At 41.4% G+C, this 14,865-nt stretch overlaps 1 protein-coding gene across 6 annotated transcripts in view; it reads right to left on the bottom strand.

Moving 5' to 3' along the window:
- LOC118368501 (unconventional myosin-VI-like) overlaps window positions 1-14,865 on the bottom strand; it is a 94,449-nt gene that overhangs the window by 64,154 nt on the left and 15,430 nt on the right. For all 6 annotated transcript variants that reach the window (XR_008093179.1, XM_035752643.2, XM_035752645.2 and 3 more), the window contains exons 3-6: window positions 4,414-4,483; window positions 926-999; window positions 429-558; window positions 121-226 (exon numbers count right to left, since the gene is read on the bottom strand). Coding sequence is in view for 5 of the 6 variants with exons in the window: in XM_035752643.2 (XP_035608536.2) it covers window positions 121-226; window positions 429-558; window positions 926-999; window positions 4,414-4,483 (380 nt within the window). In the remaining variant the exon portion in view is untranslated. The remainder of the gene's footprint in view (window positions 1-120; window positions 227-428; window positions 559-925; window positions 1,000-4,413; window positions 4,484-14,865) is intronic.

Genomic DNA, 14,865 nt, shown 5'->3' with positions numbered 1-14,865 from the left:
GAAATTGACCCATTGTTTACGCTGTGAAATGTTGTCTTGCTCAGTCTATCTTTAATATTTTAAAAGGTTGTCTGTAGTAACTAACAACATCATAGTAGTCAGTAGTATTTTAGGCCAGACCTGAGGACAAACTTTGTGTTTTCTGTCTTCCCGGCCCCAGATTCTCCAGACACTATGATAGACTGGCTCATCTTCAGCACCCTCATGTCCCGGTAAGCCTTGTCCGCTGAAAGACAGAAAGCCAAAGAAAACACAATCAATCAAGTAATGATCTGATGCTTTGGCAACACTTTTACATGACATAGTCCTAGGCTTTATTCAAATGTATGTCAAATGTAGCCATTGCTTTACATTTAAACACACTACATGTATGACCAGTAACCAGGCAGTATAGCAGCCACTGATGTAATAGAGATGTCTGCCCTCACCGATAGCGTAGACGTGAGGTGGTAGAGTGCCCAAGGACCGGCCCAGATAAGACTTGATGGTCTCTGGAGCGTACAGTTTGGGTATGTCATAGTAAGGGTTCACCGCAATCAAGATGTTGGCCACATAAGTCTGTGTAGCAAAAAGTCACATTTTTAATCATCACATGAGCTAGAGCACACGTGGCCAAACTCATTTCATGGAGGGCCGAGTGTCTGCGGGTATTCACTCGTCCCTTGTACTTGATTGAGAAATGAAGGTCACTCATTAGTAAAGAACTCCCCTCACCTGGTTGTCTAGGCCTAATTGAAAAGAAAAAAACAAACATCCACAGACACTCGGCCCTCCGTGGAATGAGTTTGACACCCGAGAGCTAGAGCATCTGAATTTCACAACAAGGCCTATGACCAACAGATGTCTCTTACAGGAAGAGAATGGTCTATCTTAAAGGCCTAGGATGAATCTACAATTGATTTGTAATGAGATGAGGACATCTTACATAAATCTTGTCTTTACTATACCGCACTCGGACGTTGTTTAAGAGTGTGCCTTCATTCAGGTACATAAGAGAACCTGAAAGAGAGAAAAACAGTCACTCATGAGAAAGCATCCTTTAAAAGAGATTCTCTGGTACTTTTGAATACTTTTTAGCCAGTAGTTATGAAAGTAGCACTCACGATCCAAAAGTGGTCCCCAAAAACGGCTTACTATGTCACATATGTGCATATACTGTATGTGCAGCTTGCATGGCGGCACAGCTTGCATGGTGCCGCAGAATTCTATGGAACGTTATTTAAGTGCCAACCACTGGTACCATTAATGCTAGTTAGTGCTAGTTTGACCAACAGAGGGCACCTTTGAGAAACATTTGATAGCAATCAATAGCAGCTGTACTAGAACATTTAAAACCTTTAAGAAATTTTGCTTAATTAATTTGCATATAATATTACGTGGTTTCTAATCCAAGAAAAATCAAAAACCGTCTGGGTTTCTGTTAGGATGGAAAGGAAAATATGGTGCTGTACAACGTGACAGTTGGGAGTAGGCTACAGTACTTGGCTATTTAGCTAAAGAATCCCAGTGATGTGCGGGACAGGGGTTCAATTCCCCAACTGGGAGGAAGGGGTAGGATGTCCTTGTAAATAAGAATTTGTTCTTAACTGACTTGCCTAGTTAAATAAAGGTTACACTAAGAGCATAACATTTCTACACCCTAATTGTATACAGTGGGGCAAAAAAGTATTTAGTCTGCCACCAATTGTGCAAGTTCTCTCACTTAAAAAGATGAGAGAGGCCTGTAATTTTCATCATAGGTACACTTCAACTATGACAGACAAAATTAGAAGAAAAAAAATCCAGAAAATCATATTGTAGGATTTTTTATGAATTTCTTTGCAAATTATGGTGGAAAATAAGTATTTGGTCAATAACAAAAGTTTATCTCAATACTTTGTTATATACCCTTTGTTGGCAATGATAGTGGTCAAACATTTTCTGTAAGTCTTCAACAGGTTTTCACACACTGTTGCTGGTATTTTGGCCCATTCCTCCATGCAGATCTCCTCTAGAGCAGTGATGTTTTGGGGCTGTTGCTGGGCAACATGGACTTTCAACTCCCTCCAAAGATTTTCTATGGGGTTGAGATCTGGAAACTGGCGAGGCCACTCCAGGACCTTGAAATGCTTCTTACGAAGCCACTCCTTCGTTGTCCGGGCGGTGTGTTTGGGATCATTGTCATGCTGAAAGACCCAGCCACTGTTCATCTTCAATGCCCTTGCTGATGAAAGGAGGTTTTCACTCAAAATCTCACGATACATGGCCCCATTCATTCTTTCCTTTACACGGATCAGTCGTGCTTCACAGCAGGTATGGTGTTCTTTGGATGAAACTCAGCATTCTTTGTCCTCCAAACACGTCAAGTTGAGTTTTTACCAAAAAGTTAGATTTTGGTTTCATCTGACCGTATGACATTCTCCCAATCTTCTTCTGGATCATCCAAATGCTCTCTAGCAAACTTCAGACGGGCCTGGACTTGTACTGGCTTAAGCAGGGGGACACGTCTTGCCCTGCAGGATTGAGTCCCTGGCGGCGTAGTGTGTTACTGATGGTAGGCTTTTTTGTTACTTTGGTCCCAGCTCTCTGCAGGTCATTCACTAGGTCCCCCCGTGTGGTTCTGGGATTTTTGCTCACCGTTCTTGTGATCATTTTGACCCCATGTGGTGAGATCTTGCGTGGAGCCCCAGATCGAGGGAGATTATCAGTGGTCTTGTATGTCTACCATTTCCTAATAATTGCTCCCACAGTTGATTTATTCAAACCAAGCTGCTTACCTATTGCAGATTCAGTCTTCCCAACCTGGTGCAGGTCTACAATTTTGTTTCTGGTGTCCTTTGACAGCTCTTTGGTCTTGGCCATAGTGGAGTTTGGAGTGTGACTGTTTGAGGTTGTGGACAGGTGTTTTATACTGATAACAAGTTCAAACAGGTGCCGAGTGGAGGACAGAGGAGCCTCTTAAAGAAGAAGTTACAGGTCTGTGAGAGCCAGAAATCTTGCTTGTTTGTAGGTGACCAAATACTTATTTTCCACCATAATTTGCAAATAAATTCATAAAAAATCCTACAATGTGATTTTCTGGATTTTGTCTGTCATAGTTGAAGTGTACCTATGATGAAAATTACAGGCCTCTCTCATCTTTTTAAGTGGGAGAACTTGCACAATTGGTGGCAGACTAAATACTTTTTTGCCACACTGTATAACGATATTTTGGAGGTGATTTGGTATTCAAAAAACGAAAGTGAGCGATTGTAATCTGAATAAAGGCAAAAACAGTATTTGTAAAGGCCAAAACATTTATTTCTGTTTTTACCGCTGGACCAATTGTGCGCTGCCCTATGTGCCTCCCAATCACGGTAAGATGTGATACATAACAATAGTTTTTGTTGTATTATTTGTTTGGTCTTTTCTGGTGGATTAAACTGAAATTGCAACCAATCACGGCCGGTTGTGATACAGCCAACCTAACTTAGAAATACATTTGACGATAGAATTCTCCCCTACCCTCCTTCTAGGCAAGTCTATTCTCCAGCTACCTGCTAATAGATATAATGGCGCTGTACAATGTGACTGTGTGTGTTTGAAAGAGTATTTTCCAGTAAGCAACAATTTGTTTACCTTCATTAGATAACTTTGTTCCAATATTTCTGTAATTCAGTGATATTTATTCCCATAGTAATTTGTTATGGAACCATAACTAAATAAACATCTGCATTTTGAAAGAGTATTTTTATCATAATTATATTAACAAAAGCATAAAGATATTGATGAAGAAACACTGTACTGCTGTTTTGAGTTAGAAATGTAAACACTTCAGAGTACTTAATAATTTAATACATTGCAGGCAGGTGGAAGTTCACACCTACAGTAGCCAGGCTATTAAGAGTCTATTGTCCTGCTAATCGGGTCACAAGTGTTTGAAAACCTGTTTTCAAAATAAATAACACGACCGGCCAGGAGTTGGCTACAGTAAGAGCAAAATAATCTTCACAAAATATAAGAATAAAAACCTTAGTGTAACAACAGTTTTAGTAAGTAATACTGAAGTCGTGCACAATTATCAGTTTCTATTTAGGTTTATGTCACCCATTCATTGTCAGAGACACAGTAGGCCCCGAAAGCATAATCAGTGCTCTAACTCCCCGTTGTGCTGGTATGAAGCAATGAAGTGGTGACGCAGAGTACCGTACTAAACCACAAATGACCTCTAAGTCCTGCAGCATAATCTCAAAAACTTTTAGTGGAGCAACCACTGTATGAACTACACATTGACACCTCTAGCCCAAAGCGGGAGGTTTAAAAAGAATAATCTTAGTCGCCCAAGTACCGGAGCATGTCTTTAAAAACATCTGCACATTAAGTTACATACACCAACATAAAGTCCATTCCAGTCAAGCCAACTTGAGGATAGACAAAAGTAATGTGTGAACTTACAGTTGTCCTCCATATGTTTGTTGACATCCTCCTCAGCAGGGAACACTTGGTTCATAGAAGCCAGAAAGGTCTGCAACATCAAAAGCACTTCTGTTATAAACATTTACACCATCTAAACATTTTAATGAGAAGTCCTCCAACAGTAGCGGTATACTAAGAGCCAGACCATTTATTTATGTCTCATAACATGTTCTAGTTCAATTTAAGAGATATACACTGCTCAAAAAAATAAAGGGAACACTAAAATAACACATCCTAGATCTGAATGAATGAAATATTCTTATTAAATACTTTTTTCTTTACATAGTTGAATGTGCTGACAACAAAATCACACAAAAATGATCAATGGAAATCAAATGTATCAACCCATGGAGGTCTGGATTTGGAGTCACACTCAAAATTAAAGTGGAAAACCACACTACAGGCTCATCCAACTTTGATGTAATGTCCTTAAAAAAAGTAAAAAGGAGGCTCAGTAGTGTGTGTGGCCTCCACGTGCCTGTATGACCTCCCTACAACGCCTGGGCATGCTCCTGATGAGGTGGCGGATGGTCTCCTGAGGGATCTCCTCCCAGACCTGGACTAAAGCATCCGCCAACTCCTGGACAGTCTGTGGTGCAACGTGGCGTTGGTGGATGGAGCGAGACATGATGTCCCAGATGTGCTCAATTGGATTCAGGTCTGAGGAACGGGCGGGCCAGTTCATAGCATCAATGCCTTCCTCTTGCAGGAACTGCTGACTCACTCCAGTCACATGAGGTCTAGCATTGTCTTGCATTAGGAGGAACCCAGGGCCAACCGCACCAGCATATGGTCTCACAAGGGGTCTGAGGATCTCATCTCGGTACCTAATGGCAGTCAGGCTACCTCTGGCGAACACATGGAGGGCTGTGCGGCCCCCCAAAGAAATGCCACCCCACACCATGACTGACCCACCGCCAAACCGGTCATGCTGGAGGATGTTGCAGGCAGCAGAACGTTCTCCACGGCGTCTCCAGACTCTGTCACGTCTGTCACTTGTGCTCAGTGTGAACCTGCTTTCATCTGTGAAGAGCACAGGGTGCCAGTGGCGAATTTGCCAATCTTGGTGTTCTCTGGCAAATGCCAAACGTCCTGCACGGTGTTGGGCTGTAAGCACAACCCCCACCTGTGGACGTCGGGCCCTCATACCACCCTCATGGAGTCTGTTTCTGACCGTTTGAGCAGACACATGCACATTTGTGGCCTGCTTGAGGTCATTTTGCAGGGCTCTGGCAGTGCTCCTCCTGCTCCTCCTTGCACAAAGGCGGAGGTAGCGGTCCTGCTGCTGGATTGTTGCCCTCCTACGGCCTCCTCCACATCTCCTGATGTACTGGCCTGTCTTCTGGTAGCGCCTCCATGCTCTGGACACTACGCTGACAGACACAGCAAACCTTCTTGCCACAGCTCGTATTGATGTGCAATCCTGGATGAGCTGCACTACTTGAGCCACATGTGTGGGTTGTAGACTCAGTCTCATGCTACCACTAGTGTGAACCACCGCCAGCATTCAAAATTGACCAAAACATCAGTCAGAAAGCATAGGAACTGAGAAGTGGTCTGTGGTCACCACCTGCAGAACCACTCCTTTATTTGGGGTGTCTTGCTAATTGCCTATAATTTCCACCTGTTGTCTATTCCATTTGCACAACAGCATGTGACATTTATTGTCAATCAGTGTTGTGGACAGTTTGATTTCACAGAAGTGTGATTGACTTGGAGTTACATTGTGTTGTTTAAGTGTTCCCTTTATTTTTTTGAGCAGTGTGTATAGATAGATATACACTACTCATTCAAGGGTTTTTCTGTATTTTTTACAATTTTCTACATTGTAGAATAATAGTGAAGACATCAAAAAAATGAAATAACATGGAATCATGTAGTAACCAAAAAAGTGTTAAATCAATATATACTTTATATTGAGATTCTTCAAATAGCCATCCTTTGTCTTAATGACAGCTTCGCACACTCTTGGAATTCTCTAAACCTGCTTCATGAGGTAGTCACCTGGAATGCATTTCAATTAACAGGTATGCCTTCTTAAAAGTGAATGTGGAATTTCTTTCCTTCTTAATGCGTTTGAGCCAATCAGTTGTGTTGTGACAAGGTAGGGGGGGTATACAGAAGATAGCCCTATTTGGTAAAATACCAAGTCCATATTATGGCAAGAACAGCTCAAATAAGCAAAGAGAAACAACAGTCCATTACTTTAAGACATGAAGATCAGTCAAAATGGAACATTTGAAGAACTTTGAACGTTTCTTCAAGTGCAGTTGCAAAAACATTCAAGCGTTTTGATGAAACTAGCTCCAAAGAGGACCGCAACAGGAATGGAAGACCCCGAGGTACCACTGCTGCAGAGAATACTTTAATTAGAGTTACCAGCCTCAGAAATTGCAGACCAAAAAAATGCATCAGAGTTCAAGTAACAGACATCTTAACATCAACTGTTCAGAGGAGACTGTGTGAATCAGGCCTTCATGGTCAAATTGCTGCAAAGAAACCACTACGAAAGAACACCAATAAGAATAAGGGACTTGCTTGGACCAAGAAACACGAGCAATGGACATTAGACCGGAGATTTTTGATTCCTACCACCATGTCTTTGTGAGATGCGGTGTGGGTGAACGGATGATCTCCGCATGTGTATTTCCCACCGGAAAGCATGGAGGAGGTGTTATGGTGTAATGGTGCTTTGCTGGTGACACTGGCTACCACAGCATTCTGCAGCGATACGCCATCCCATCTGGTTTGGGCTTAGTCAGAATATAATTTGTTTTTCAACAGGACAATAACTCAACACACCTCTAAGCTGTGTAAGGGCTATTTGAAAAAGAAGGAGAGTGATGGAGTGCTGCATCAGATGACCTGGCCTCCACAACAACCTCAACCAAAATCAGATGATTTGGGATGAGTTGAACCGCAGAGTGAAGGAAAAGCAGCAAACAAGTGTTCAGCATATGTGGGAACTCCTTCAAGACTGTTGGAAAAGCATTCCAGTTGAAGCTGGTTGAGAGAATGCCAAGATAATGCAAAGCTGTCATCAAGGCAAGGGTGGCTATTTGAAGAATCTCAAATATAAAATATATTTGAATTTGCACAACACTTTTATAGCTACTACATGATTCCATATGTGTTATTTCATAGTTTGTCTTCACTATTATTCAACAATGTAGAAAATAGTAAAAATAAAAGAAACTTTTGACAGGTAGTGAATATACACATATATATAAATACACACACACATATATATCACACACATATACATATATATACAGTTGAAGTCAGAAGTTTACATACACCTTAGCCAATTACATTTAAACTCATTTTCAAACAATTCCTGATATTCAATCCTAGTAAAAGTTCCATTCCAAATAAGGTCAATTAGGATCACCACTTTATTTTAAGAACATGAAATGTCAATATAATAGTAGATAGAATGATTTATTTCAGCTTTTATTTATTTCATCACATTCCCAGTGAGACAGAAGATTACACACACTGAATTAGTATTTGATAGCATTGCCTTTAAATTGTTTAACTTGTGTCAAACGTTTTGGGTAGCCTTCCACAAGCTTCCCACAATAAGTTGGGTGAATTTTTGCCCATTCCTCCTGACAGAGCTGGTGTAACTGAGTCAGGTTTGTAGGCCTCCTTGCTCACACAAACTTTTCCAGTTCTGCCACAAATTTTCTATAGCATTGAGGTCCGGGCTTTGTGATGGCCACTCCAATACCATTTTGCCACAACTTTGGAAGTATGCTTGGGGTCATTGTCCATTTGGAAGACCCATTTGCAACCAAGCTTTAACTTCCTGACTGATGTCTTGAGATGTTGCCTCAATATATGGCATCATAAGGAAGGGAAATTATGTGCATCTATTTTGTGAAGTGCACCAGTCCCTCCTACAGCAAAGCACCGACCACAACATGATGCTGCCACCCCTGTGCTTCACGGTTGGGATGGTGTTCTTCGGCTTGCAAGCCTCCCCCTTTTCATCCAAAAATAACAATCTTTGTCCCGATGTGCCGCTTTCTTATGGCAGTTTTGGAGCAGTGGCTTCTTCCTTGCTGATCGGCATTTCAGGTTATGTCGATATAGTACTCGTTTCACTGTGGATATTGATACTTTTGTACCTGTTTCCTCCACCATCTTCACAAGGTCCTTTGCTGTTGTTCTGGGATTGATTTGCACTTTTCGCACCAAAGTACGTTCATCTCTAGGAGAGAGAACCCGTCGGCTTCGTGGTCCCATGGTGTTTATACTTGCGCAATATTATTTGTATAGATGAACATGGTACCTTCAGGCATTTGGAAATTGCTCCTAAGGATGAACCAGACTTGTGGAGGTCTACAATTTGATTTCTGAGGTCTTGGCTGATCTCTTTTGATTTTCCCATGATGTCAAGCAAAGAGGCACTGAGTTTGAAGGTAGGCCTTGAAATACATCCACAGGTACACTTCCAATTGACTCAAATGAAAAGCTTCTAAAGCCATGACATAATCTTTGTGAATATTACAAGCTGTTTAAAGGCAGTTAACTTAGTGTATGTAAACTTCTGACCCACTGGAATTGTGATACAGTGAATTATAAGTGCAATAATCTTTCTGTAAACAATTGTTGGAAAAATTACTTGTGTCATGCACAAAGTAGATAGCCTAACCGACTTGCCAAAACTATAGTTTGTTACATTTCTTGTTTTGAAGTGCACATCTGATTCAAGTATTTTTTCTTTATTTTTTCCTGTCTGAACGGTCAAAAAGCAAATAGAATCAGATATTTCAAGCCACCTTCGTAGGTGGTTTGAAATAAGATACAAATCTGATTCCTGGCCATGGCACAAATCTGATTTATTTGGTATAACTTGTTGCTTGCTAGATACTCTGCTGACAGTTTATAAAATACAGTGGCTTGCGAAAGTATTCACCCTCCTTGGCTATTTTTCCTATTTTGTTGCCGCTAGAGTCCCATATACCCTAGAGAGGTTAATGGCGCTCCGTGGGATATTCAAACTATTTTGTGTATGTCCATTACATGAAATCCAAATAAAAATCCATTTAAAATACAAGTTAGAGGTCAACCAATTAATCGGAATGGGGCGATTTAATTAGGGCCGATTTCAAGTTTTCATAACAATCGGAAATCTGTCATTTCTTTTTTTACACCTTTATTTAACTTGGCAAGTCAGTTAATTTTTTTATTTTACCTTTATTTAACCAGGCAAGTCAGTTAAGAACAAATTCTTATTTTCAATGACGGCCTAGGAACAGTGGGTTAACTGCCTGTTCAGGGGCAGAACGACAGATTTGTACCTTGTCAGCTCGGGGTTTGAAATTGCAACCTTCCAGCTACTAGCCCAACGCTCTAACCACTAGGCTACCCTGCCGCACATTCTTACTTTCAATGATGGCCTAGGGACAGTGGGCTAACTGCCTTGTTCAGGGGCAAAATGACAGATTTTTACCTTGTCAGCTCAGGGATTCAATCTTGCAACCTTACGGTTAACTAGGGTTCTGTATTTCACTGAAATAATTAACGTTTTGTTTTCGAAATGATAGTTTCTGGATTCAACCAGATTAATGACCTAAGGCTCGTATTTCTGTGTGTTATTATGTTATAATTATGTCTATGATTTGATATTTGATAGAGCAGTCTGACTGAGCGGTGGTAGGCAGCAGCAGTCTCATAAGCATTCATTCAAACAGCACTTTCGTGCGTTTTGCCAGCAGCTCTTCGCTGTGCTTCAAGCATTGCACTTTTGGTGTTTTTCAGAGTCAGTAGAAAGGCCTCTTTAGTGTCCTAAGTTGACATAACTGTTACCTTAATTGCCTACCGTCTGTAATCTGTTAGTCTTAAAACCTGTTGTGACTAGGGGGCAGTATTTTCATTTTTTACTTATTTTCCACCATAATTTGCAAATAAATTCATAAAAAATCCTACAATGTGATTTTCTGGATTTTTTTTTCTCATTTTGTCTGTCATAGTTGAAGTGTAGTTATGATTAAAACTACAGGCCTCTCATCTTTTTAAGTGGGAGAACTTGCACAATTGGTGGCTGACTAAATACCTTTTTGCCCCACTGTATAAGCACAGTTACGGTTTTGACTTAAAATCGGTTTAAACATCTTGAAGAATCCTTTTAAGAATGAATGGGCAAATATTGTAAAATCCAGGTCTGCAAAGCTCTTAGACACTTAACCAAAAAAACTCATAGTTGTAACTGTCGCCAAAGGTGCTTCCACAAAGTATTGACTCAGGAGTGTGAATACTTATGTAAATTACACTGTAAAGTTCATGGAGAATAAGAACACCTCCTCCCAGCTGCCCACTGCACTGAAGATAGGAAACACTGTCACCACTGATAAATCCACCATAATTGAGAATTTCAATAAGCATTTTTCTACGGCTGGCCATGCTTTCCACCTGGCTACTCCTACCCCGGTCAACAGCACTGCACCCCCAACAGCAACTCCCCCAAGCCTTCCCCATTTCTCCTTCTCCCAAATCCGTTCAGCTGATGTTCTGAAAGAGCTGCAAAATCTGGACCCCTACAAACCATCCGGGCTAGACAATCTGGACCCTTTCTTTCTAAAAATGTATCTGCCAAAATTGTTGCCACCCCTATTACTAGCCTGTTCAACCTCTCTTTCGTGTCGTCTGAGATTCCCAAAGATTGGAAAGCAGCTGCGGTCATCCCCCTCTTCAAAGGGGGGGACACTCTTGACCCAAACTGCTACAGACTTATATCTATCCTACCATGCCTTTCTAAGGTCTTCGAAAGCCAAGTCAACAAACAGATTACCGACCATTTCGAATCTCACCATACCTTCTCCGCTATGCAATCTGGTTTCAGAGCTGGTCATGGGTGCACCTCAGCCACGCTCAAGGTCCTAAACGATATCTTAACCGCCATCGATAAGAAACATTACTGTGCAGCCGTATTCATTGATCTGGCCAAGGCTTTCGACTCTGTCAATCACCAGAGATTCGACAGCCTTGGTTTCTCAAATGATTGCCTCGCCTGGTTCACCAACTACTTCTCTGATAGAGTTCAGTGTGTCAAATCGGAGGGTCTGCTGTCCGGACCTCTGGCAGTCTCTATGGGGGTGCCACAGGGTTCAATTCTTGGACCAACTCTCTTCTCTGTATACATCAATGAGGTTGCTCTTGCTGCTGGTGAGTCTCTGATCCACCTCTACGCAGAAGACACCATTCTGTATACTTCTGGCCCTTCTTTGGACACTGTGTTAACAACCCTCCAGGCAAGCTTCAATGCCATACAACTCTCCTTCAGTGGCCTCCAATTGCTCTTAAATACAAGTAAAACTAAATGCATGCTCTTCAACCGATCACTACCTGCACCTACCCGCCTGTCCAACATCACTACTCTGGACGGCTCTGACTTAGAATACATGGACAACTACAAATACTTAGGTGTCTGGTTAGACTGTAAACTCTCCTTCCAGACCCATATCAAACATCTCCAATCCAAAGTTAAATCTAGAATTGGCTTCCTATTTTGCAACAAAGCATCCTTCACTCATGCTGCCAAACATACCCTTGTAAAACTGACCATCCTACCAATCCTCAAAATAGCCTCCAATACCCTACTCAACAAATTGGATGCAGTCTATCACAGTGCAATCCTTTGTCACCAAAGCCCCATATACTACCCACCATTGCGACCTGTACGCTCTCGTTGGCTGGCCCTCGCTTCATACTCATCGCCAAACCCACTGGCTCCATGTCATCTACAAGACCCTGCTAGGTAAAGTCCCCCCTTACCTCAGCTCGCTGGTCACCATAGCATCTCCCACCTGTAGCACACGCTCCAGAAGGTATATCTCTGCACCTGTACATAGCCCACCTATAATTTAGCCCAAACAACTACCTCTTTCCCAACTGTATTTAATTAATTTATTTATTTTGCTCCTTTGCACCCCATTATTTTTATTTCTACTTTGCACATTCTTCCATTGCAAAACTACCATTCCAGTGTTTTACTTGCTATATTGTATTTACTTTGCCACCATGGCCTTTTTTGCCTTTACCTCCCTTCTCACCTCATTTGCTCACATTGTATATAGACTTATTTATACTGTATTATTGATTGTATGTTTGTTTTACTCCATGTGTAACTAACTCTGTGTCGTTGTATCTGTCAAACTGCTTTGCTTTATCTTGGCCAGGTCGCAATTGTAAATGAGAACTTGTTCTCAACTTGCCTAACTGGTTAAATAAAGGTTAAATAAAAAAATAAAATGAGATCTGTATTTACATGTTCCATAAATGTGCAAAAAAATGTAAAACAAATGTAAAACATGTTTTCACTTTGTCATTATTGGGTATTGTGTGTAGATGGGTAAGAAAATACATCCCATTTAATCCATTTTGAACTCCGACTGTAACAACAAAATGTGGAATAAGTCAAGGGATATGAACACTTTCTGAAGGCACTGCAAATTCAAAGGAACAAGCTGCTTGTGCGAGAAACAAGGCCAGGGACATGGCAGGCTGATGAATAATTTAGTGGGAGGGAAACAGGATATGAGCTGTGTGTGTCCTGGCTAGCGATATGAGCTAGACTTGATTCTGTACTGTTACTGTGGGAACACAGCCGTGTATTTACATATTTACGACACCTTATACACACTGTGACAGGCCTAAACCCACTCCTGCCCAGATAATTTTATGAGCTCTACGTATGTATAGGTATGTGCGCGTCTGTGTGTGTATATGTATGTCTAAGCTGCTTACCCCACTGGCACAAACAGGATGTAAGCAAAAACAGAATAAGCTTTGTGTGCAGCGGCTAATAAAGAGCTGCCAACCCCAACAACAATGGGAGCATTACTCCCCGCTAACAAGACATAGCCAGGATGCTCTAGCCCCGGGCTGACAGAGGGTCATAGGCAGAGCTGTGATTTAATGAGCAGAAGTGAGCAGTGAAAGTTGTTCAATTAGGCCCTGTATCCCTTAATGACTGGTTATGGGCCTGTTTTGCTGTTAAACAGTTCATAATGGTTTCTGGTTAAGGATAAAAAGTAAACAGGGAGGGTAATATAAAGCCTTGTTCATAAAATCCCAACCCCGTGGAATTCTAATTTGCTAAAAAAAAAAAACATAAAAATCTGTTAGTTTAAAATAGAGATGTTATTTTTGCATTGGATGCGTCTCAGTCCCCCGCTCCGCCTATGTCGCACTTCCGGATCTGCAGTGAAATGTGACAGGGGTAGAGCGGTGTTTGTCAAACCATGAGACATCCCGAAAATCGCTGTTCTCACAAAACTGTCTGTAGCGTCCAAACGGTTTAGCTACAAACTATGGCCTACAAACCCCTCTATTACTGTCACAAAAACAATGGTGTTTTTTTTGCTCTATGACCTCCATAAGTGTCAGGAGACTCGTCTGAAGTCTGTACAGACGATCTGCAATCGTCTGTCTGTAGCGTCTGTACCGAAGCATGGTGGTCGCAACATCATGCTGTTGGGACGTTTTTCAGCAGCAGGGACTGGGAGACTAGTCAGGATCGAGGGAAAGATGAATGGAGCAAAGTATAGAGATCCTTGAAGAAAACCTGCTCCAGAGCAATCAGGACCTCAGACTGGGGCAAAGGTTCACCTTCCAACAGGACAACGACCCTAAGCACACAGCCAATACAATGCAGGAGTGGCTTTGCGACAAGTCTGAATGTCCTTGAGTGGCCCAGCCAGAGCCCGGACTTGAACCCGATCTAACATCTCTGGAGAGACCTGAAAACAGCTGTGCAGCGGCGCTCCCCATCCAACCTGACAGAGTTTGAGAATATCTGCAAAGAAGAATGGGTGAAACTCCCCAAATACAGGTGTACCAAGCTTGTAGCGTCATACCCAAGAAGACAAGGTTGTAATCGCTGCCAAAAGCTGCTTCAACAAAGTTCTGAGTAAAGGGTCTGAATACTTGTGTAAATGTGATATTTTAGTTTGACATTTTAAATACATTTGCAAAAATCTTTTTTAAAAACAACAGTTTTTGCTTTATCCTTATGGGGTATTGTGTGTAGATGAGGGAAAAAACTATTTCATAAATTTTAGAATAAAGCTGTAACGTAACAAAACGTGGAAAACGTGAAGGGGTCTGAATACTTTCAGAATGCACTGTACATGGAGCCTGTTGCCAAACATATAGGGTTAAATACCTGTAAAAAAAAACAAAAAAAAAACAAAAATGTTTCCTGATCTTTCTTATATCTCTCAGATATAGGAGAGACACTTCAGAACAAACTTCCTTTGATATTATTTTGGGACTATCAGATACACGTAACATGAATTTACCCAGGGAATCGATAGATCATCATTCAGATATAATATTAAGAATGGGTGAACCTTTCCTTTACCGTTGAAAATACTGGAATACTGACTGTCCAAACAGTATGTTAGAAGTGATCAAATCAGA

Source organism: Oncorhynchus keta, chromosome 35 (assembly GCF_023373465.1).
Source record: "Oncorhynchus keta strain PuntledgeMale-10-30-2019 chromosome 35, Oket_V2, whole genome shotgun sequence".
Lineage (NCBI taxonomy): Eukaryota > Metazoa > Chordata > Actinopteri > Salmoniformes > Salmonidae > Oncorhynchus > Oncorhynchus keta.
The sequence above is the reverse complement of the archived record's forward strand: the minus strand, read 5'-3'. Positions and strand labels throughout refer to the sequence as shown.